Genomic DNA, 24131 nt, shown 5'->3' with positions numbered 1-24131 from the left:
TTAGGCTTGCAGGTGGCGGACCAAGACACGGTACAGCGATACTTTGCTACGATGTTGTATAGGTATAAGAGAAATTATTGGTTTATAGCAGGGTTATGTTTTAATATTCTGACTTTGTTACGTTTTCGTTTTGGTAGCCCTTCTCTTTCTGAATTCGATCGAACGTACAAACAGTTCTGTGACTTCTGTGAAAAGAAATGCAAAACGTACGCTCCTACTTCGACAAAAATTGGAAAGGATGTCAAGAAATGTGGTCGAACTATTTGCGGGACAACTATTTCTCCGCGGAAAACACTACCACAAATAGGATCGAGTCCAATTGGCACCTTTTGAAACAGTTACTTGGAAAGAAGACTGCTGTGGACCAAGCGGTTGCTGGAGTGCTGACCCACCAAACTACCATCACCCGTCAGGCGTTGCAGTCATTCCACAGACATAACTGTAGATCAAGAAATCCAGACACAGTACCCGTGTTTTTGCACCGAGTCGCAGGTATCTTGAGTGATTATGTTCTAGGGAAAGTGCGTCAGCAATGGGACCTGTTCATGGTTGCATTAAAGGACGCTTCGTGCAAAAAGCGCAGCCGCGAGCCGTGTATGTGGGACATAGTCGCAAACAGAAAGACGTACGCGTGCAATGACATTGACTGGACTTGCACGTGTGCCTTTTCAAAAAGTCAAAAGCTGCCGTGTCAGCATGTGATGTTTGTTTGTCGGGATGGACATGGGTTTGAGGAATTGCCAAGTATGACGATTTGTTCTCGCTGGAGCATGGCTGAGGCCACCAAATTGTATCGTCAAATGGAGGATGGAGCGGCATCAATTAAAGCAGTCCCAAGCACAGTCAAGTTGAAGCATATTGCGTCTTTCCGCGATTCACCAGCTTCAACGTTAATCTCAAGAACGTCTGCAACGTTAGATGGTCTGTTTTATCCAATCCAGGTCTCTTTCCCACATTTTGCAATTTTTCTTGACTCTGTAGAAAGTCTTCATTGTGTGGACGCATTCACTGCAACAGCAAAAGGGAACAATAGTTAGCAAATGGTACAATAACGTTGCTGTAACAACAATAGTATCGTTTAAGCAACGTTAACGCCCATCTAGCAACGTTATCTGCCGACGTTACCGTGAAAATGGTTCCAGCTGTGGCGTCACCCATACCGCGAGCGTCTTATCGTGTGCAGAGCTGGGCGTTGACGCTAGATCCACCGCCTCCTACATCTGGCCTCTCGTCTTTCGGTCCTCATTTCGACAAATCTCGTAGTTATTCAGTGCAGCTTGCAGTGAGACTATCAAGTCTTCCGGAATTACGTAGCTATAGCAGTACGATGATGCAGCCAGCGGCGTCACCTCTCTGACGCGGCGCACGCGGCCACGCAATGTTTGCTCATTCATAATACACGGATACTTTTCCAATATATCAGAAACGGCGTTCAACCCCGCTGTATGATGCGCCCATTTCACGACATCCGTCACTTTTGCCGTCAGTCCAGTCGGATACTCTATTGCGATGTACCGAGCTTGAGCAGCGACCTTAGACCAGTTTTGTCGCAACTTTTTTCGTGTCTTGCCTTGACGGGGGTACGGGATGTTGAGATTTATTCCTGTCCTCTTTGTGTCCAGGGTGTTTTCAATCCGTGACTCTTCTTTGGTGCACACATTTTGACTTGCGATTGCTTTGTTTTCCTGTCCAGGCTCAGATGAACTCGAAGTCTCAATAATGCACTGCGAGGATTCGGATAGGTCTAGGTCTCCAAGAGAAACTTGAGATAAAGAGGCATCTTCGAACTCGGTGTACGTCGATGGTGCGAAAGTCGATAAGGGCATCTCTGCGGCTGTAATAGCGCCGTCATTGGCAAGATCGGCCATCGAATTGGCTGGTTCCATACAGTTTAACGTTGCTGCATCTGATAGCGTTGCAGACGAGGGCGACGTTATCGGATTGAGCGACGTTGTAGCCTCTGTTGTAAGAGAAGGCTGTGTTGGTGGACAGTCGTCCTCACCCGTGTCGTAAACAGAATCCACTACCAGCTCCATTTCCTCCATCAGCTTCACCGTGTCGTGATAATCGGCGATGTCCACATCGAAATTCGCCTCCTCTGCACAAGTGTCTCTGTGACTTTCATCCGTAGACGTACCGGTACGGTGCACCGATTTCTCCACGAGATCTTGCCATTTATTTAGGGCTTTGTAGAACTCAGCGCTAGATAAACTTTGTAAATGATTTAACAGAGGCTCAAACATGCTTTTTGCCATGACATACTTCTCCTCAGAAGACAGAACTACGACATTTCCGCTTTCCCGGCGTCGAAGAAGGACGTAGGCTACTCGAGACTTGGAAGCTGGTTTGGATCTGATGGCGTTAACGTCGCTATTGATTGGGCGAAGGTCACAGGACGCCCCGTTGAGTTTTTTGCGGAGGAAACGGATTCGTCGGGTAAGCCATCAGCTGAACCAAAGTAGATGTTAGTCTATCTAGCCTCTGGGGTCAGTGCGGTTTTTGATACAGTGTGCCTGCGCTCGAAATTCTACCACAAAAACCCTATGCAGGGAATCTACTTTGAGGAAGTGGTAGGGTATGTTGCGGATCGTGCGTGGCTGAATGATGCCGTGTTGAACTACGCTTTAGACGTCATCACATGCAACCAGATTGGCGCTCACGCACTGTCGTCTATTGTGGTCGGTAGCGAGAAGTTTCCGTCTCCACCGCGATCAAAGCTCTTCTCGATGAAATTTATTGTTCTGCCCATCAACATCGAGAAATGCCACTGGACGCTCATATTGGTAGCGGTGCATAGACATGGTGCGATGACAGTGTACATGTACGATCCGCTATGTACTGCGTCTTACAGATCAGATATGGAGAAAATATGGACGAGTAAGATGCTGCCATATCTACGAGAATGGCATTCTCAGTGGGAATGCGAAGGGACACGGCAAGAAGAACACCCGTTTCCAACACACGTGGACATTGAATGGTTAATGTCGCCGGCCCAGCCGGATGGATACAGCTGCGGTGTCATGGTCGCAGCAATGACGTACTCTTTCATCTATGGCGGACGTGGGTTCACGGCCGATGCTGTAACGAGAGACGTTATTAAAGTGATGCGGTTGAGGTTGATGTGGATTATCTTATCCAGATCACGCCGTGAGCCTGTAGGGGAAGCTGAGAAAGAAGAAGCTAAACAGATAGGCAGGCAGTTGGCCAGTTCTTTCTCAAAAGGAGGTAAGAAAAAAAACTGGAACTAAGTGAAATGTATTGACTGTTACAGATTTCACTTCAAACTTCAACTCGTATTTTCTGAATATCTTGTCATACTAATCTTGGTCCGAATCGTTTGTTAAATCAATAACGCCCTCATGAGACAAGTCAATAACATTGCCTGGAGCTTTGAGCGGGGCGGGCTTGAACTTGGACAGTTTGAGCTTGGGCCGGTGGACGTTGAACACGCTGCGGCTGCATCTCGACAGGTTCGACGTCGCTGAGCGCTTCCTAATGCGTCTTGGAACGTCCCAAGGGGGCATCTTGCTTTGTTCGCTGTCGGTCATTGCGTCGAGATCACTCTACAATAAAATCCTTATAGGTGCTTTGTGCTCACTTGGTAATCTCTGCAGAGAAGTGCACCATACTATCGAATAAGAAGGAATAACGTTATTCTGTAGACGACGTTATATACGAACGACGCTAACTTTCAGCAACGTTCAAAAAGAAACGTTATATTAAAGCAACGGTAACTTGACTATAGCGGTCTTACTTGTCTTGCATCGTCTTGCAGCATTCGGCCAGTAGTACTGACAGCGAGGGGACATATTTGTCGCCCAAAGACGCCTCGTAAAACGTCAAGGAGGACAGCTCGCTCGCACATTCGATTTCTTGGTTCAGCAGATCTTTCAGCTCGCCCTGAACTGCTGCCAGCTTGCGCGTGTACTCCTCCATCTCCACTAACTTCTCCTGAATCGTTGCTATATCTTGGACTCGAGAACAAGCAAGCAGTTGCGCAAGTCGCGGGGCCGACCGCGGTCTGGTTGCTCCTTCGTCACCCGCGCTGGACTCAGCGCCTGCGCGATCCTTCATCATCGCTAAGTAGATTGTGAGATTTGTAGTCAGAGAAAATTAGGGGGCAGTTTTAAATGCTTGCTATGTCCGGGTAACTATTGTCTCTATTCTGATGAAAATCTTTCGTCGAATTTGCTCCTATTGTTACATTTAGAACACCGATAAACCAGTAGATACCAGTTTAACGTCGTTAGCGTTGCGGTCGTGAAGTTGTAAAACGATTATACAACGTTGCATTAACGCTGCTCGCTTTTGACTCGAAAGTTTAAAGTCAAAAGCGCGAGTAGCAAAATGTCAACTTGTCAACAAGCAAACCTGCAATGACTGGCATGATCCATCGCCACAGATTTGATACGTGAGCGAAAAGGGCCAAGCATGTGGGCTCGCCCGCAAACCTCACTCAGCAGGACGCCTGCGGGAAAACAACTGTAACTCCCGATCTTCGAGTTGGGGCCATCAGATATACCTCAAACAGTCACTATACTCTCTCTGGTAGTCGCGATGTCGCGCAGATAAAGCGTTCATTGGAGTTGTGTCGTTAATCAATTTGCCTTTAAAGCAGCAAGTGGTCAGTCAATTCCACAACTTCGACTGCTGCAATCTACAATGGTTAAGCCCTTCACACCATTCGCGACGTCCGTTGCCTTCCTTGTGGCGGCGGCAACTGCTACGGCCGTGCCCGATGGTTCATGGCCGGCCAGCACAGGAAATGTCCAGTACGCGGAAGCCTACGTTATCAAGGCTGGCGAGGTGTTCGATGGCAAGATGCAGACCTTCGAGCGCTCCGACGTGTCGTGTGAAGGCCAGACTGAGAGCGGGGCCGACACGGCCGTGTTCAAGATGGAACCGGGTGCCACCCTCAAGAACGCTATCATCGGCAAGAACCAAATGGAAGGTGTCCACTGTGATAAGCACGACTGCACCATTGACAATGTATGGTAGGATGATGTGTGCGAGGACGCCCTCAGCATCAAGGGCGGAACCGCCTCCAGTGTGTCCACTGTGACCAACTGCGGTGCCCGGTACGCCGACGACAAGGTGATCCAGCACAACGGATACGGTACTGTCAAGATTGACGGCTTCTACGGTGAGGACATCAGCAAGCTCTACCGTTCGTGTGGCACTTGTGGTGACAGACCGAAGAAGGTGTCGGTGTCCAATTCGTACATTGTGAACCCGGGCAACGCCATTGTGACGGTTAACAAGAACTGGGGTGACGAGGCCACGCTGAAGAACATTTGGGTCAAGTCGAGCAAGGCATCTGTGAAGGTTTGTCAGTGGTCTCAGGGCAACGCCAACGGTGAGCCCAAGATGTTGGGCAACGGTCCGTCTCCGCCTCTGTGCCAATACTCGGAGAGCGATGTTCACATCAACGAGGACATTTCTCAAGCGAAGCAGACTTCGCCGTCGTCCACTTCTTCTTCCTCGGGTGATGTCACCCAGGCGGCTTCGTCGGCCTCCACCGCCTCATCAGGTGCCACCCAGACGAGTCCTTCCTCGTCGACCGCTTCGTCGGGTGAGACCCAGACGTCTTCGGCGTCAACTGACTCGTCAGTGGCCTCTTCGGCTTCGACTGCGTCCTCGTCGTCGCAGAACCCCACTCAGACGTTTTCGTCGTCGACGACGGGTTCAGCTTCGTACCAGGCTTCTTCGAACTCATCGACGGACGCTTCGGAGGGCGACGCCCCTGGTACGGTGGCGCCCGTAGAGAGAGGCATCTTCGAGCAATCGGTAATCAGCAGTGATGCCAGCCAGACGCAGCAGCAGGACTTGACGGAGGAACCTACGGCTACGCCATCTGTCTCAAGCTCGAGCTCTGGTTCGCTATACTCGTCGGAAGAGGATGTCTCGCAGACTGACGTACAGCAGTCGAGTGTCGCCTCCAGCAGCGCCACAAACCTTCCCTACAACAACGTGGTTCTTGACTGCGGCTCGTCCACTGGTAACAACGCCGAGCAAAGTAGTCCCAGCTCGCACCCGTCCAGTGTGGACTCCAGCATTGCCACTGACCTTCCCTACAACAACGTCGTCCTTGACTGCGGTTCTGGTAACAGCGCTCAGCAAAGCGGCTCGGCTTCGCAGCCGACCAGCGTGGATTCAACACCGAGCAGAACGATGCGACTTCGCAGCCGTCTAGCTCTAGCAACGTCAACGACGAAACGCAGACGGACGTGGCCTCGAGTAACTTCGACGACGTGACTCAGGCGGATGTCCTCGCCGACGATGCGCGGATGTGACTCAGACGGATATGACCCAGTCTGATGTCGCCTCCGACGATGTGACCCAGTCGGATGTCGCCTCCGACGATGTGACCCAGAGCGATGTAACCCAGACGGATGTCGCCTCTAGCAATGTCAACGATACACCTATGACGAACGTCGTCCTCGACTGCGGCTCGTCATCTGGTAGCAACACGCAGCAGGTTGAGGTACCTACCCAGCAATCAACCTCAGCTTCGGCCTCGGCTGGTAGTAGCGCCCCCGTGCAGGAGGATCAAGTGCTGACATCCGCCCCCAGTGTTAGTGGTAGCTCATCGTCCAGCTCTAGCTCGGCTTCCAGTGTGCAAAGTTCAAGCGCCGGCTCCACCACTCAGAGCTCGGGCAGCGACTCTGCGACTCAAAACGCAACAGTGACTCGGTCTCGCAGAACGCGGGCAGTGGCTCGGTCACGCAGACTGCTACAAACGGTACGATGCCTGATGGCACGTGGCCCGCCAGTACTGGAGTCGTTCTCTACTCGAAGCCGTACATCGTCAAGGCTGGCGAGGTGTTCGACGGCAAGATGCAGACCTTCGAGCGCTCGGACATCACGTGCTCGGGTGGCGAGGGCCAGAAGGACACGGCCGTATTCCTCGTCGAAGCCGGTGGTACTCTTAAGAGCGCTATCATCGGAAAGAACCAGAAGGAGGGTGTTCACTGCGATGACAACGACTGTACTATTGAGAGCGTGTGGTGGGACGACGTGTGCGAGGACGCGCTGAGCGTTAAGGGCGGAACCGCCTCCAGTGTCACCACCGTCACCAACTGCGGTGCTCGCTACGCCTCGGACAAGGTCGTACAGCACAACGGCTACGGCACCGTCAAGATCAACGGCTTTTTCGCTCAGGAGTTCGGCAAGCTGTACCGTTCGTGTGGCACTTGCGCAGGCATTGCACGCACTGTGATTGTGGAGAACGTGTACGCCATCGACCCGTTGGTGAGCATCGTCACGGTCAACAAGAACTACGGTGATAAGGCCACTCTGCGCTACATCCACGTGAAGACCACGGATGGAAAGGATGACGTGAAGGTGTGCCAGTGGTCGCAGGGCGGCACGAAGCCGTCGAATCTGGGTGATGGCCCGTCGGGCACGTTGTGCCAGTACTCGGACAGCGACATCCACATCAACGATGAGTGATTTCGTTAATATCGTAAACGCGACGGGGGGTAGATGCGCGGGTTGAAGCGCACTCTCCGAAGTATTAGTGTTGTGGCGTTTGCAGAGGGATAGATAGCCTAATAGATGTTGTACTTCACCTTTCCTAGTTTTAATTGTCAGTACATATATACATATATATATATATATAAAGGTATTAAAATACCTTTTTTGCAGCTTTAAGAATCTCCTTTTTTTGCATTTGTAAAAACTTAAGTTACTTTTATTTGGACTAAACTACAGTAACCAATCACAAGCACTAACATTTCATACTCATGTTGAACATTCAGTTTGGGACTCAAAATGCATGTACACGTCGTAGGCACGAGTAAAAACGATTTGGCCCGTAGGTTATTGACGAGTCCAAGAACGCTTTTTACCTTTACAGCCTCCTGGTGCTAAAGTTCCGGCTGGATAATCACTAGCACTGCTTTCGTCAGAAATGCTACTCGCATCCCCCGCGACGCTACTTTCGTCGACGGTGGACTCTGGCGGATATTCAGTTGAAGTGGGTGTAGCAGTCGGGCTTTCAGCTGTAGAAGATGGGGACGTCGTGACGGGGCTTTGCGTTACAGGGGACATTGTGGCGTTCCCATTACCAGCACGAGTTCCACTGCAGTTCTCGACGTACGAAGGTTTGCCGAAAACATAGTTCTGCTCGTAGTCCTCGTTGCTTCCCTTGTACTGCGTCGACTCGATCGAGTTGGTGTAAAAGTAGAAGCATTCGTCGTTACCCAAATTCTCGTTCTTGGTCACTCGATCGCCTCCAACAAAAGTAGGGCATTCGGGCTCACTGCTGGAACCAGCGGATGTCAGCGTGATGTCTGCGCATGACACGAATTGAGGCTCGGCCCAGCCGATGTTGCCGTAGCTGGAGCCCACACCAAACCAGACCCATTGCAACACGTAGTCACCTTCATCCAGCCAATCAGGTAGAGTGATGGTATCCCCGCACGAGATCGTGTGATCTCCGCTGCTATCCCCCGCATACCGACTAGTTGAACCGTCAGCGGGGACACAGTCCGGTCCGGATTCGCGGCATGTGTAGAAGAAGACGTTGTCGTCAAAGTTCGAGGCGGTCTCACTACCGACTGGTGAAAGGGACCAGCGGATGAATCCGCCGAGGTGATTATTGCGCCAGTAGCGAACGCCAATCTCCTCACCGGGGGAGAACGGAGTTGGGGTACCGGCATTGGTTTTGGGGCAGCCTATGGTACCGTCGGTCGTACGTGGCCCGGTATCACGTGATACAGGCTTCACTAGCCACGAGTGGGCTTCGATAGAGCGAGGAAAAGAGCAGCATACGGCAGCGACGACAGCAAGGGGGCAAGATAGGAGCTTCATCGTAGAGCGGTAAATTGGATAATGAGCTCGAATCAAGGCGAGAAGTTGAATGGCTAGCTGTTACTTTAGTCACTAGAAGACGGACAGCAAAAGGGTGCGGACGAGAATCATTTCAGCCTCGGGTCACGAGGTCACCTGGTTATCATGGATCCATACGGTTGTTAATTTCTCTTGGAGACAAAGTTATCAGGTTCTATTCTTCCGGCGAGCTCGCATGACTTTGATCCACGGCAGCAAATGGTTAGATGTCTTTGCACCTTTCTCCATTAAGCCGGATTTTGACAAGGATATCGCTGTAGGTAAAGGAGTCGGTGGTCAGCACGGTGCAGTTTGAAGAAGAATGTGTCACATCGTTGGTGGTGTATGCGACTACGCTACGTAAGAGAACAGTCTACGATCCAAGCTGTCGTCGAAGTGGCTATTGAGCACGTACTTAAGCGTTTAACGGCAAGTCTAGTACTTCTGGTAGGGCTTACTGGTTTGCCTTGTCCCGTTCAAAACAGCAGCTTCGTGATGATGAACAAGATATAGCTTCGACTGGCGACGTCTCCTCTGTTTTCGTGCTCTCCGACGTGCAGCTTCATATTTCGCTGCAGCCGTCGGGTTGTCAAGAGAGGTCAAAGGGCTAACCATCGGGATCAAGCAAAGCGGAAGTTGCTCTCCCGTCGTATCTCGTAGAATGCTTCCAGATTTGTGATCTGCAGCCAAACAGAAAGAGTGACCCGTGTCGTTGTCTGACATCCCTTCGCCGTAGATCCCTGAATTGCGTTCGTCTTGTTGCAGGTGAGTAAACGCATCCATTAGCTGATACTCTCCCGGTTTGTACCAAGACGATTCGCCCGTGTTTGTGTTGTAGTAAAATGGGTATCCATCCTCTGTAAAGCTTTCGATCCACTCTCCGCCTTTGGTTGTCGTAGGTTTGGAAAGCGCGGTTTCTTTGGCTAAATGTGGGAGCGGCAGAGTGTAACCTGTCGAGGGTATACTTTGATAATCGTTGATAGCTACAGCACACTGGATGCGGTGATTACGTAGTGCAAGGTGATAGGCGCTCTCTCCATTCAAGTTGCTGATATGTGGGCTCGCTGCAGTCTCAAGTAGAGCGCGTACATTTTCAAGACAGCCGCAGCCAGCTGCCACATGAAGAGCTGTGTTTCCTTCGGTACACTGGGCGTCGATGAAATCGTCGTTTAGCATCTCACACAGGAAATGAATGACTTCAAGGCCAGTAGAACATGCGGCAGCGTAATGAAGCGCTGTCCAACCATTGTCGTCTTTCTTTTCTGGTTGTGCACCAGCATCACACAGCAGTCGCATCATCTAGATCACCGAAATGGCCAGATCTAGACTTTAGGAGTGATCAGATTTCTAAAAATGAATCCACGCACCTTAACATCACCAGCATTCGCTGCAGCGTGAAGTGCGGTAACCCCGAGAGCACACTCTAAATTGACTAGAATAAACGGGGCAGTAAGTAGCACTTTGGCCGAGTCGACGTCTCCTGATGCTGCGACTAAGAGCAGGGGACTTTCGCCACTACAAGCAGAAGTTGTTAGCGAACTAGAACCCTTTTAAACGTAAAAAAACAACGTACTCTTGATTCTGAAGATTGAAGTCAACGCCCAAGCTGACAAGTGCGGAGACTATAGCCGATGTTCTGTGTCCAAGGTTGAGACGGATAGCCAAGTGCACCAACGAGTTGCCATCGTCATCACACCGAGAAGAAGGATGCGACTTGAAGCGAGATTTCTCCAGGAGAGAGTGTAGCTTACTCACCATCACAATTCTGGTATCCTGAGCGCTGCTTTCACCAAGTAAGCAAGTAATCTCTTTGAAAACGTCATCAACAGACGAGCTTCTTTCTTCGAATGCTTGTGCTTCCATGGGCGAGTTCCGTGCATATTTGCTAAGTTCATCCAAGTATTCTGGCCACTGACGAGCATTCAGTTCCATACGATACGGACCAAGATCGCTTGCAGTATCAGACCCAGGTCTCCATTGAAATACTATCGTACGGTGGGTATGGGTAGCAATCTGAAAGCTATTTACTGGTTCATCTAGCACAATTATCTCAGCGATATCGACAAATTCGATGAAGTCGGTAGCGCTATCACTGTCGAGATCTCTATCATATCGCCACTGTAGGCGACTAAGCGATTCGTCCACTTCGCACCACACACGTCGTGCAACTCCCAGGTTCATGGTCTTCAGCCTGATATCCTCAACGTGGTCCACGGCGGAGCATTGTCGAAGGTGGTCGAGCTCGAACTCGCGATCGGACACCCAGCACACGCCACAGTGACTGCATTTTCGTGGGTAATCAAGAGTCTGAGGGACCGGAGGAGGAAGGAGGTTGTAGTTCTCTAGGCGGTTGCTTCCTTCGGATGGGAATTTCCACAGATAGCCTCCTACGGGCAGCACTTCGACGTCTTGAGCCTCCTCCTCCTTGCTATCAACTGACGAGATGACTGCATTCACCAAGAATTTCAATACGGCCTCGACTTCAGACAACTCAGCCATTGTAAAAGAAGTTATAGGTTCTAAACACAATGACGGTGGTACGTTTCACAAGCATGACAAATATAACAAAAGGTAGTTTGAACTAGGCAAATGACTGCAACTTGTTAACAAACTCGGCAGCTTTAAGCACTTGTGCACCTCGTGTCGTGAAGCTCTCGAGCGTCGAAGTCGTCTTAGAGTCCTCTGCATCGACGCCTAGCAGTGGAACAAAAGCCTCTCTCAAAACGGTGACTTGGTAGCCTCTGTCCAACGCCGTCTGCACACAAGACTCGACACTTTCCAGCACTGAAATGCCCATGACGACGATGTGAGTGACCATCAAGTTTCGTAAGATATAATCCAGATTCGTGGCCGCAAACACACTGCCAGCCAAGGAGACAACGTCAGCGTCACAAAAGAGATCACACCTACACCAGAGTAGCCACACTTACTTGACTCCTGTGCGCGAGAGCACAATGTCACTGTCGTCGTCTGGCGCTATTCGGTTGGGAACTTGAGCTCCGAATCCATTCTTTGGCACGTGGATGCCAGCATGTTTGTGCGCACGGGACCTCTCACGGCCGTCGCGTGTAGCACTCTCCACTACCGAGTAGATGACCTCCATTCCTTCGGTCGAGCGGCTAGCGAGTAGCACGTCCTGGATCGTCGGGATCAGCTCGTTGTCCACGCGATCGTAAAACTGAGGGTTCATACCTGGACCGGAAGCCTTTGTGTCCCGCTCTTCCTTGTCACCGGTTGCTCGCTTGGCCCCGTATCCGTGACGCAGCGTGAAGTAGTTTTGAACATCCAAGACCAATAAGGCTGTCGTCATCGGGCACCAGTGCAGCATCGCTAGAGTTGCTGCAGCAATGTGGGTGTTCTCTACTACTTCAAGTTCATCTTGATTATTTCCTCGACTCATATCACGTCTGCGTTCACTGACAGGACGACAACGTGTGGAGCCAGCCGAGCTGCTCTTCATTGATGAAGACGGTGACCAGTCGAACGCTAACTCGCTCGCTCTGGTGCTCGGTGTGGCTACGACACTTTCCGAGGAAGACACCGCTGCAGATCCTTTAGACTGAGATACTTTACCAAGACGATTGCGTAGCAGACTCGCTGCCTCTTGTTGCTGTTGCTTCCGCTGCTGCTTGAGTTCGATACTACGAGCGGCATTCCGACTCTGCCGTGTCGAATTCTCCTGTTGAGCCAGCACTCGCGAGGCTGTTTGAGCTCCAAGGAATCGGATAGTAAAGCTCAAGTGTTTGCGATCCAGATACGCCTCACGGATCTGCTGGAAGATGTCGGTCGACTGCGATCTAGACACCATCATGGCCGGGATATTCACCGCCTCCGCCAACTGGTCAGTGCGTTGACCTGCATCCATCACGAAGGCGTCGCCGCCACCGTCGTCGCTAGTGTTGGCTACGAGCACTGCTATTGCACCTGCTTGCTGTGCATGTAGCACCTTAGTAACGAAGTCGCATATTCCCCGTTCAAGCACCGCGATCTTTCCACTAAGCTCAAGCGCATTTTCCAATGGCATGTGGCCTGTCACCGGTTGTGCTACGACCGCCTGTGCGTAGATATCCTGACCCTCTCGAACGCCACAGGCGCCGAAATCAGCCAGCGGACAGTACACGAGTTGCTCTTGGAGCTCCAAGAAGGGCCAGAACATGGTCCTAAACCTTACTTACGTTAAAACATTGAACAGGCGGGGTTTTAGCTCGTGAGGGGACGCCAACATTTACGTGATGGCGACACTCCCTCCCGGCGCCTCAAGCCAGGCGACTAGCGCCAAGCAGTCGTCGATTTCCATGAGCAGCCATGGATTCCTGTCGTCGCCGCAAGCTTCTGACTACCTGCCCTCTATCTCGCCTACCGTCGTGTACTCTACGGCCCAAACGGCGTGGACGCAACAGGAACTACAAGTGCTACACGCCGGTCTCACGCAGTTCCCAGCCGACCAGTTCGACAACGTCACGCGCTACATTAAAATCGCCGCCACGCTGCCGCGGAAATGCGTGCGCGACGTGGCCTTCAAGGTCAAGGCGCTAGGATACCCGAGCGACCAACCAGCCGCCGCTAAGCGCATGAAGATCGAGCCGTACCAAGACTCGAACCAGTCGCCAGCTACTGCTGAACTGGAGGAAGCGCGACTGGCAGCGCTACTGCAGGACAACGTACTGGCCATCAACACAATGCGTACGAATCTACTGAACGGCAAAGCCGACGAGAACCGCGTGCAGATGCTCAAGTTCCGCGAAAACTGCGAGACGGTGCTCTCTGCGTACGTGTCGATAGCGTGTCTCTCTTTAGATGGCCATCTACTTTTTGTAAGCTTTGCTTATATCGCTCGTTGTTGTGTCTATTTCTCTGAGCAGTCTTGGAGACATCTGTACGTCCATTCCACCGTTGCCGCTTCAATTGGACACGTCGCTGTTAGAAGAAGACAACGACGATAGCAAAACCAATAGTAACAACAATAGTAGCAAAAAGAACCAGTAGTAAAAAGCAAAGTAATACGTAGCCTTCATACTTGCTCGTGTTGAAGCTGCGGTATCTTCTATCGCCTCATTACCGTCTACGGCTGTGTCGATCCCAACTGCGGCTGCGTCTATCGCGCTCTCGGTCCCGACTTCTGTAGCTTCGGTCCTCTCGGTCGCGATCACGTCCCCGACTTCTGTGTCGACCACGATCGCGGTCTGGACTTCGACTTCGTTTCCGGCGGTCCTGGCTGCGACTGCGCCGTCGACGGTCCCTATCCCCCGATTGGCTGCGTCTACGCTTCTCGTCTTCTCGTTGGGATGTGTCCGTATTGAGTCCGGAGCGTCTGTCCTCGTCCTTGGGCTCCTGTTTCCTCTTCTTCCTCTTCTTTTTGTCCTCTCCAGGCAAAGTCGGTCTCTTGGTCGCCCCCAGTCCCAGTAGTTTGTGTCTTGGCTGCGGGACGGCGCCCATATCCTCTGGATTCACGTCTCCTGCCCAGCCCATCCCCCTGAGCAGTGCCGCGCCAAAGGCTTCAACGGGAACCGACTCGTACACGTCACTGTGAACGTCTGGGGCCTCGGGGCGCAGCGCCACATCGTGCCGATACTTGTCTGCGACGTCCTGCAGCTCATCGAGACCCGGGACCGCATTCTGCTGTAAAATGGGCTTCTTCTGGCCATTTTTGGGTCTCTTGTCGCCGTCCTGGAACAGCTCGGCGCGTTTTTTCTGTCTCTCGACGGGGATCACCAGGTCCTTACCGCAGATTTGAGTCCTTTTAGCTGCCTGCGTCTCAGCAAGGATCTGGGCCGCTGCTTGCTCGTCCTCTGAAGTGCCTATTTTATCGGTTGACGCACCTATTTTATCGTCGTTTGGGTCCTGTGTGGCATCGCTCCAGGCGTTGGTCTCCAATAAGGGAATGACCAGGGGCTTTGTACCGTGCTCCGTGAGCGTTGTTGGCGCATGTGGATCGAAGTCTGTCACGAATACCTTCTCGGGCGACTGGGAAGCGGTTGTAACGGACGCTAAGAAGCCTGCAGACGCCCCCAGCGCCTTCTTCTTGCCCTTCTTGAGGGCAAACCCGCCAAGCTTCATGTTTGGTGACCAGTAGTATTTTTTTAAATTACAATTAATATAATATATTTGCTTCAAAATTAATGTACCGCATTGCTCCTGTCCTAAGCGAACGCGTTTCCAAAAGCGATTTTTTATGAAAGCCAATACCAACAAAGTATTTGTAGCATTTGCTTGCGAGCTAGCTTGCTGCAAAGGAGGAGCTAAAAATAGACCAACTGGTGGCTGGTGTGGGAAGAGCGCCTTAACTATTCAAAGATCCAGGCAATGACAAGACAGGCAGGAAGACGAGAACATATACACGCATTTCAGTCGACTACAAGCGCAAACTTGAGGTACTTGAGCGTCTTGCACAGGGACTTAAGGTCAACCAGGTTAACACAGAGCTCTACTCTATGATAGGGTAGAACTCTATAGGGTCCCTATCATCACCAACGTCGAAAGGAAAAGAAAGCAGAAGCAACTATCAAAATGGAAGGAGCACACAGGCGGTATGCGAGGAAGGCAAAGAGCACCTCGAGAGCTACCATAAGGTTGGCGCAGCAACTGTCCTCTCCACCGAGGCAGAAGAGGTCACCGTGCTGTCGGTGAACTCTGGGAGGCTGTCCAATATCAGCAAAAATGATGGAGCTAAAGGCACTCGAGGAAGCAGCAGACGAAGGGATCTCGCCTGGCGTCTTCAGCATGTCATATTCTTGGAGACGGCGCTTTATGCACCGGCACAAGCTGTCGATACGTGCACGGACTCGCCAAGGGCAAACCACACCAGAAGACGCAACATCATCAAAAGCCAAGCTCCGAGGTGATGTCAGAAGAGCTATTGTCGAGAACGATGTCTGCACCGTGTTTGACACGGACCAGACAGGTATGCACCCACCGAAAACTAAGATGATAGTACCAGCCGCTCTACTCTGATGTGACTGTATCCATAGCCATCTTCTTCGAGTATGTACTGCGGAAGGCCATCACAACGAGAGGTGAGAAAACAGAATGGGTGAAGTGCAGCGGTAAAGATAAAGAGCGAGCGACGGCAATGCTTCTAGCAGACTGGCATTGCAGCAAGATGACGCCTTTCTTGTCTTTAGAGCTGGTGTCTCTCGTCATCAACATATAAAGGACGAGAACGACGTGAAAAGAAAAGGATTTGGCGTGCGTTTGTGAAAGGACATTTCCCCGCTTCAAGACGAGCACAATTGCCGGATCTATGGCATTCCAACGGCGCGGTGGAGCGCTGATGTTTTCCTCAAGTTTCTAAATTATCACTTTGGTCATAGACTACATGAATGTTAAGGTTCTTTTCCTGTGGGACGATTTTTCAGGTCATTGGACCCAAGTAGTCATCGATTACACAGTATTAATTAATGTTGTCCTACTCAAAGTACCACCCCGATATACGTACGTGTGTCAACCCGCCGACGTAAGTTGGAATCGCCGATTCCGGTGTCGAATTTTCTGTACTAATCGCTCAAGACTTGCTTGTGTAGACGCTGGGTGGAGTGCCTTTGGTCCCAAATTGCTCGCCATCATGATAAGGAAAGGCCCCTTAGTGCCAATGCATGCAATATAAACAAGAAATTGAAGATGTGGCTAGGACAGAAATGCAGGACGTGGCTCGAGAGAAAATCGCGAAACTTCAAGAGAAGATTGAGAGCACGTCATTTAAGTTGGCAGCACTCAAACGCCAAGATATTACATCCTGGATCACAGAATCGTGGAGAGAACTTAGAGCATCGACTTTAGTTAGCGGATTCGCTAAAGCCGACCTTTTAGGTGATACCCGCAGCGCTAGAGTTGCCGAAGAGCAGGAGGAAGTTCAAGACATTGATGCAGTTCTCGACGGACTAGCCGATCTTAGCCCTGCGGGCGAGTCAGTCGACTCAGACGACGACTTTTTTTGTAGTGACAGTTCTGACGGAGACTAGCTCATATAATTTGTTTTGACCTGCATTAATATCGTAGGTAGCCAGTCAGCTTGGACACGTAGCTCAAGTGGTATGGGTTCGCATACAGTCGTGTCTATCAATTTTTTATTGGCTAAAAGCCAAAAAAATTCCACAATATTACTTGCTAAAAATTAGTTTTCAACTCACAGCTGTCAGAACCTTTTGTGTAATGCACATTGAAGTTCGCCTAGGACAGAAGCAATACGGTAGGTGTACATCGTACTTAAGCACGTGTTTAGGGTAGCATATTCTTTTTGTGATTAGCGACATACAGAAAATTAATCAAATGTATCTTGCACTTTGAATGCTGTCAGTAAGCACCTAAACTACAACAGTACAAATTTAGAAGGCAGTGATTGGCAATTTCTATTTCATTAATGAGTGAACGCCGGTATTCACATAAGGAATAGGGTAGCATTGCCATATTTAGTTATACACCACAATTAGGTGTGCCCCATAATTAATCATTCCAGCGAGTACCACCAGCTCACCACTCGCAGGGCAAGCTGCTCGAGCCGCGCCACAACAAAATAAATGGCCGAAGAAGGGGGTTGTACACTGCAACAGGTTGTTGCTGCTGCTGACGTGAGCGCTGCGTGCAATGGTTGAGAGGGGATACTTGAAAACGGTATAAGCCCCCCCCCTGGCGCACATCTGCACACTTTCCCATTCCGCCGACGGTCGGATCAGGGCCGTTCCTAATGGAGCGGTAGCCTCGTAGGCTAGTAGTTTGGCGTCTAGACGACCGCAACTGTTGTCGTTAAGAATGGAGCTGGTGGTTTGTGGTCTGGGGTTCGAATTCGCCCTCCTTTGTCCTTCGCAAACGCCCATTTCAAGATCCCGTCAATTACACACGGACCGCCGACCCCGAGCTAGTAATGCTAGCCTAGCGTCGGTGACCGTCGCCGCGCCTTTAAAAACGAATGTGTAGGCCGTGTACGCGTCCCTGCAGACCGAGGGCAAGAGTGGGTGGGTGGGTGGGTGGGTGGGGGGCTACTTCGAGAGGGGCTTCTACCAGGCGCATCGCCACGAAAGGAGGCAGCGCTGGCTACTAGGCTAGTACCGTTACTAGCTAGGCTAAGCAGCGACAAGGGAAACGATGGCGTGACTGCTGACTTCCGTCGCTGGGAATATTTGCGGGTACTTTGCCGCTTGAACGACTGCTCCCTTATAGAGAGAGTACATGTATTTATTAGGACTGTTGATCAATACATTTACAGGTCAAACATGCACCCACGCTAACCCCCTCAATGTTGAGAAAACGTTAGAAACACACGTAGAAATCTGACCAGCACAACAATGCAGGGCAGATTTGAACACAAATAGACAGAAACCAAACTGGAATTGCGTCCCTTTTAACTGCACAGCGCTTGCAGGTTGATGCTGCGCAGTACCTGAAGTACTGCTAACAATTCTGAAGTAACTGCCAAAAGTAGCATTTATTTGAAATTTCAAAGATTCTTTTGAGATCGTCATACACTTGATTCCGGAATCTCCAGCACCGCCCAGTGCTCAGCCGTGCTCCAGAAGTTGCAAAGTTGATATGGTGGGGCTTGGCGCCTCTCAGCTTCCCCCGGAGACGCTTCGCCCTGGTGATGTACTCGAGTATTACTCGCAGGAGTTTGTCTGTGGAGATCGCCGCGGGCATCGAGTGGGGATCGTCTTGAAGATCTCTGGGGCGCGCAGTGATCCGTATCCAGTCGCGCTGGACACACAGGAGACGCTTTCCCTGACGAACATGGTGCGCCGCCGCTTTGACGTCGCTCGCACCGCGCTCCTCATTGACAACGTTCGCTGGCGCAAGCTACGCTCCTTTAATCTGGTTCCGGGGGTGTATAAGGCACTAACGAGGGCCACACGCCTTTGCCAGGCCCTCAAGGCGCATCTAGATGAGACAAATGCCTCCACAGGAGCAATAGTAAACGCTGAGGGCGAGAAGAGCTCGCGACATCAACAGCTCTTTGTTCGTGAAGCTGCGAACGATCACACAGCGCCGCGACAATCCAAACCATCCAGCGTGACCGTTGTTTCGCCGGAGCTTTCACCGATCAGCCCTATAGGTGCAGGAGCGTTAGACGCAGACGTTCAACCCGAGGGTTTGGTGGAAAATACCCTCGAGAGGCCAGTACACACGGTCGTAGATCTCACAGCAGACGGCACCGACCAAGAGATTGAAGTCGATGGAACGGAGGGCGCGGAGGCGGCTGAAGGCTACGTTTGCGGCGAATACGGCTCGTTGGCGTCGCACAACAAGTTGCGGCGCATGGAGTTCGTTTCTGAGTCTGAACTCTCTGAGTCTGATGGCGACCTGGAGGCTGCAAATGAAAGAAAGGAGGTCTCGGACACCGATGTGCTGGCTGCGGGCGAGTTTGTGGAGGCTGTTCCCACACGTTGGCAGCGACAAAAGCGCAGACATCAGAGAAAAGTTAAGGCGGGACACTGGGCTGAAAGGCGTTCTCGGAAACGACGCCATCTGCGGCTGTGCGGCATGACAAGGAGCGGTATGGATATATACCACGCGCATTCCATGAAAGCGAAGAAGGTCAAAGCCATTATGCGCATTCGAGGGCTTCGAGCACGACTTCGCGAGCTTCGTTTACGGCGACCTACCTACCAAGAACCAGGTACCACTGGATATTTTCTCCTGAGGGAGGTGGCGTGGCCCAACAGCGTCCAGAACGCTAGCGAATTAGTCAATCCAGAAGGCGTGGAGTTCGAGGATGTAGGAGATTTTGGGCGATGCTCGTGCGCAGGTGATTGTTACTTCGATACGTGTAGCAATGCCGACGCAGCTCTATACTGCACACACGATTCCTGCAACCTGGATGGAAAATGTAGCAATGCACCGAGAACGTTAACCACCTTGCAGCTGTTTGATACGGGTCGTGTCGGGGTGGGTGTTTGCACAAGCACGGACCTTAGTGTCGGTGACATTATCGGCGAGTATACGGGGGTTCTGAGTGCGTACGACCCGATCGACGCGGCGGGATCTGGTCAGAGAATGAAACACAACACCGGATATACGATGCTTCTGAACACCAAGTCTCGCAGAAATAAGTACGTGTACGTGGAGGCGTTGAACTGCGGGTCGATGATGCGGTTCATTAGTCATTCCTGCACTCCGAACGCTGCATTCGTCGAGGCTCAGAACAGATCCAGCGTGAAGGTGATGGTACGCATGATTGAAAACGTCTACGCGGGCGCTCAGATCACAGCTGACTACGGTAAGCAGAATTGGTTTAAATGTGCGTGTGACCAATGCTGGACTTCACCAGAAGGGAGCGAGGCCACAAGCAATTGATGTTGTAGCATTCGAGAAATGCCCTCGGGTAGGTTGAGTTCTACTTCGATTCGTATGCACTATCAATAACATAGTAGAGGTTTCAATTGCGTTCTTTGACTTCTGGAGAGAAAAAATATGAAAACGTAACTCGAGCACTAATTCAAGAAGCCTTTACACTAACCCTCTAGTAGATTCTACTCAGGAGGTCTTGGGAAGGAACTACATGTACTGGCACCGACCCTACTTGAAAACGTTGGCCTTCTAGAGTGATCATACAATACCCTCGGGTTCTACGTATAGCTACAGGACTGTTTGTAAGTATCATGTATAATTACCCACACCAATGACCAGCGAATCAATCCTGGACGCCTAGAAAGTGAGGGCCGGCCCCAACATTCACCAGGTCTCCACCTCCCTTCGTCTCCAGCTCTCCTGCGTTTGCTCTTGTTCACAAGCACCGTCGCGACCACTGCTGTCTACGTTTTTCTGTGACTCGAAGCGCAAAAAGCACGTGGACGCACACTCCGAAGGCATAACAGTAGTTACAGGGGCACCATCGCTGGGTAAGCCAGCCTCCCCACGGCTGGCCCTGCACTCCCATTCGTGCGTAGTTCACGCCCATTTGTGCGGAAACTGCAATGCCCTCTTCCTTTCTGTTGTGCGGCGCCACGGACACTCGTTTCTCCAGTTGAGATGCCACCTTTAAGATAATAGAGCCCCCCGCATACCTATACTCAGCCATGAGCCCGACGGACACACCAATGAGTCTCTTACGTGTCATTTCTGCGACCCTACGCGTGAGGGTTTTCGAAGTAGAGATGTCGTAGCTAAAGGGCCGAATACTTGTCGAAAGATCATGGCAACAAGCCGCCAGCTCGCGAAACAAAGTACCCATCTTGAGTCTGCGGCGTAGCGTGTAGTCTCTCTTAAGCAACGCATTGAAAGTTTCGGAGGGATTGTTCGTGGCTGCGAAGCCACTCGGAGTTAGGAACGTTTGCCAGGCTCTGAAACGACCATGCAACCACTGTGCTTTCATGTATTGCGCAAAACCCACCAAATTTGAATCGGACATCCAATTCATCAAAATCACCTCCCGAAGTTGCTGGAACTCGAAATCGCTTTTTTGTAAAATGCAGGTCGTACACATCTCGCGCAATTGCAGCCGTCACACCCGAGGAAAATGTCTTAGTCGACTTCATCACGTTTTTAATGACGTGGAAAAAGCACATAATGAACTGGAAGCCTGGATAGTGCCCTAAGACAGCGTGTAGAGCGTTATATTGGGCCTGGTCGGCGTCGGCCATCGCGTAGCGGACCTGTAGATCTTTCTGTGTTATCCAATAGAATAACCGACGTAGCGAAAAGAGAACTGCCTCGAAGATGGATTGCGTTTCTTGAGAGACGACGTATAGTGCGACCAAATGGAACCGACGGCTTCGGTCAGACACGCCTACCACGACAAACGGGGTAGGCCGCGGCAGTTCATCTTGTATGTCGCGTCTATATGTAGAATGAAATGTTCTGGAGACTGCAATAACCTCGTCACCAAGGCTTTGGTAGTTAATCCAACTACAAATGGTTTTCGATCGGAACCGTCGCCGACCACGGGCTTCCCCTCACAATCCAATTGCCAGCCAAATGTAAATGGCTCATCCATCGCTTCTGCTCCCGTGTAGGCCCTCTCGTGGACCCCACGCTCTGAGCTCGTCCACTCGGTCGTGGTTTTCAAGGTATGTGCGGCTGTAGTGATTCACATAGTTCTGCACCACCCCCAGAGATGGAAGACTATCTTGCGGCACCGAGAACTTTCGGGAAAGCGCATGGTGAATGCGCAGCGGGCGCTCGTGCAGCTCTGCTAGCTCTCGGCAAAATTCCTTTTGAGCTCCGGTGAGTTTCTTCTTCTTTGCTGAGACGACCTCGCTGTTGTGGTCTCCAACGTCGTAAATCGACACACACCTCGTGACCGTACAGGTCAGCAGCTTTCCGCGCCATGCACAGGACGAGCTGGAGCTGTCACCGCACGCGTCCGAGCTACAAACTAGCAGGCGATAACGCATCTTGTGCGGCTCAGATCCAGGCTCCGTGCAGACCGTGCAGACCATAGTGTGGCTCTTATGGATGTCGAAAGACTTCAGTGCGTCTAGAATTGCCTCGCCCTCGTCCGCCTCCGCGTCTAAGGCGATCTCTCGCCAGAGAATCCGCTTGGGCATCGTCTCCGTTGTAGTTCTGTGGCCACTAAAATGAATTTTGAGTGCGTCGATTAATTTTAGTACATTCACAAAAATTGATCGACGCTCTCGATTTGGTCTGTGATGCAATGTCTAGCGGCACTCCTATTGGTTAATGATAGCTTCACTCCTTCAAGTAAATGCACAGCCATAGAATGGGCCCTTGGCCAAAGACGACGCATCTATTTGTGTTGCTACCATAACGTGTTGTGTTACAACAGAGTTAAGGTGCAGCAACAGATATAAAGTGCCAAAACATACCGTAGTGTGTCTGTCACTGTCCCTCCTCAATGTTGGGCGTAGGCTGTGTCCATAAAGATCCATAATCGTAGTTCGTGATCTCGAACCGGAGGCCCTCAAAAACATATGGCAGACGATGTAACGGGCCTATAGCGTCCGTTACTAGCTTACACGTAATAATGAGGAAGCGTGCAAGCTCCGCGATAGTGAAACCAAGTGCTTAGTCTGAAGGAAAATCAACTCTGTTTTTATTTAGGTCCAGGGCAGCTTGCCCTGACCACTCAAATACACGCCAACCCCTTATTGGCTGATAATGGGTCTGGCTACCCATATATCAACCAATAGGATGACGGCAGCTCAGCACACGCTAGCCGTGTGCTGCTGCACCTACTTTTGTAATATAAATCTACCTACTTATGTAATGGCGTGGCCCACTAAATCACCCCCCCCTCTTAAAGTTGCACTTACGCAACATAAGCGACGGGCGGGGAACAAATCAATCAAAAGGGAAACGAGAAGAAAATCGTGGCCAACAGGAACGAACGTGGCGGGGACGAGAGAGATCCTGCGCCACGCAGGAGAAGTACAACACGACTTGCACAGCAGACAATAGGAGCGGACGATGGAACAGCAGCAGCAGCAGATTCCAGCGACGGCAACGTCGCTGACGAGCGCGACGACCGCGGCACGCGGCACCCATGTGATGGACGAGGCGCTGAGACCCTGGCCCCTGTATGACATCTCCGGAGCAAGATCCGGAGTCTCTGGACGAGATGAAGGACCTCTTCCGGCGTTTTTATGCGCTGCGCCAGAAGCCGGTGGACGGCGTCGACCACAGTGCGCTGCAGGAGTCGTGGTGCGCCTTCATCCGGCGCTGGAACCGGACGCAAGCGCAGGAAGAGAATCTCGTCGACTGGATCGCATACCGGGAAAAAATCATCGGGGGCCATTCCTTGGGCGAGCTGCGCGTACGAATGTGCGACAGCGCTTGGAACGCCGACGACCGCATCTGCTACGTGCGAGTTGCTGAAGGCTGCAGGAGGTGTGTGTCGTCTCGCCCGACTACGGACGAGTGGAGAGCCCATGTCGCCGAGCATCCGCTCAGTGATCGCTAGAACGCCTGGATCCAGCGTTACCGTCGCTCGCTGTCCGCAAAAGCCAGCGCCACTAGCCGCGCCGACTCGCGCCGACACTCATCTTGACGAAGCGCATCTCCGCCGCTCCGTTGGGATTACGAGAACTCGGGTCGTCGTTCTCGGTCGCGCTCGCGCGATCGCCAGCAGCGTCGCTCTCGATCACGTTCGCGTGGTCGCGCAGACTGGAGATCTCGTTCTCGGCCGCCGCGTGATTACTCGCAGCGCTCTCCGGCGCAGGAAGACTGGAGTCGTACTCTTGGATCACATCCGGGACATCGCGAAGGAGATTCGCGCGGGGCTCCCACGTATCTTGGTCCGCCGGAAAGCCAAGCCGTCGTACCCTATAGCGGCGCGCGGCGGGAGCCGTGCGACTGGTGGACACATGGCGCCGCCACCGCCGACAGGGCGGGTCTTCGTGATCGACAATCTTCTG

The 24131-nt window shown here is 51.6% G+C and overlaps 7 protein-coding genes across 7 annotated transcripts; 2 read left to right on the top strand and 5 right to left on the bottom strand.

The window, feature by feature from the left end:
- Positions 1 to 6747: 6747 nt before the first annotated feature.
- Positions 6748 to 7452, top strand: PITG_08632 (pectate lyase; the record flags this gene model as incomplete). Its single annotated transcript, XM_002903943.1, has 1 exon — positions 6748 to 7452. One exon carries the CDS (start codon positions 6748 to 6750, stop codon positions 7450 to 7452), a length of 705 nt encoding a protein of 234 aa, XP_002903989.1.
- A 369-nt stretch (positions 7453 to 7821) lies between these two features.
- PITG_08631 (uncharacterized protein) lies at positions 7822 to 8814 on the bottom strand (the record flags this gene model as incomplete). Its single annotated transcript, XM_002903942.1, has 1 exon — positions 7822 to 8814. One exon carries the CDS (start codon positions 8812 to 8814, stop codon positions 7822 to 7824), a length of 993 nt encoding a protein of 330 aa, XP_002903988.1.
- A 453-nt stretch (positions 8815 to 9267) lies between these two features.
- Positions 9268 to 10131, bottom strand: PITG_08630 (uncharacterized protein; the record flags this gene model as incomplete). Its single annotated transcript, XM_002903941.1, has 3 exons — positions 9268 to 9496; positions 9626 to 9710; positions 9798 to 10131. 3 exons carry the CDS (start codon positions 10129 to 10131, stop codon positions 9268 to 9270), a joined length of 648 nt encoding a protein of 215 aa, XP_002903987.1.
- Positions 10132 to 10792: 661 nt separating this feature from the next.
- PITG_08629 (uncharacterized protein) lies at positions 10793 to 11331 on the bottom strand (the record flags this gene model as incomplete). The annotated part of the gene is made up of 2 exons (XM_002903940.1): positions 10793 to 10804; positions 10876 to 11331. The coding sequence occupies 2 exons, from the start codon at positions 11329 to 11331 to the stop codon at positions 10793 to 10795; spliced, it is 468 nt and encodes a 155-aa protein (XP_002903986.1).
- A 427-nt stretch (positions 11332 to 11758) lies between these two features.
- PITG_08628 (uncharacterized protein) lies at positions 11759 to 12856 on the bottom strand (the record flags this gene model as incomplete). Its single annotated transcript, XM_002903939.1, has 1 exon — positions 11759 to 12856. One exon carries the CDS (start codon positions 12854 to 12856, stop codon positions 11759 to 11761), a length of 1098 nt encoding a protein of 365 aa, XP_002903985.1.
- Positions 12857 to 13127: 271 nt separating this feature from the next.
- PITG_08627 (uncharacterized protein) lies at positions 13128 to 13818 on the top strand (the record flags this gene model as incomplete). The annotated part of the gene is made up of 2 exons (XM_002903938.1): positions 13128 to 13567; positions 13695 to 13818. The coding sequence occupies 2 exons, from the start codon at positions 13128 to 13130 to the stop codon at positions 13816 to 13818; spliced, it is 564 nt and encodes a 187-aa protein (XP_002903984.1).
- Positions 13819 to 13887: 69 nt separating this feature from the next.
- On the bottom strand, positions 13888 to 14907 carry PITG_08626 (uncharacterized protein; the record flags this gene model as incomplete). The annotated part of the gene is made up of 1 exon (XM_002903937.1): positions 13888 to 14907. The coding sequence occupies one exon, from the start codon at positions 14887 to 14889 to the stop codon at positions 13888 to 13890; it is 1002 nt and encodes a 333-aa protein (XP_002903983.1).
- Positions 14908 to 24131: the final 9224 nt, after the last annotated feature.

This window comes from Phytophthora infestans, genomic scaffold (genome assembly GCF_000142945.1).
Source record: "Phytophthora infestans T30-4 supercont1.13 genomic scaffold, whole genome shotgun sequence".
NCBI lineage: Eukaryota > Oomycota > Peronosporomycetes > Peronosporales > Peronosporaceae > Phytophthora > Phytophthora infestans.
This window is presented reverse-complemented; position numbering and strand designations above follow the sequence as displayed.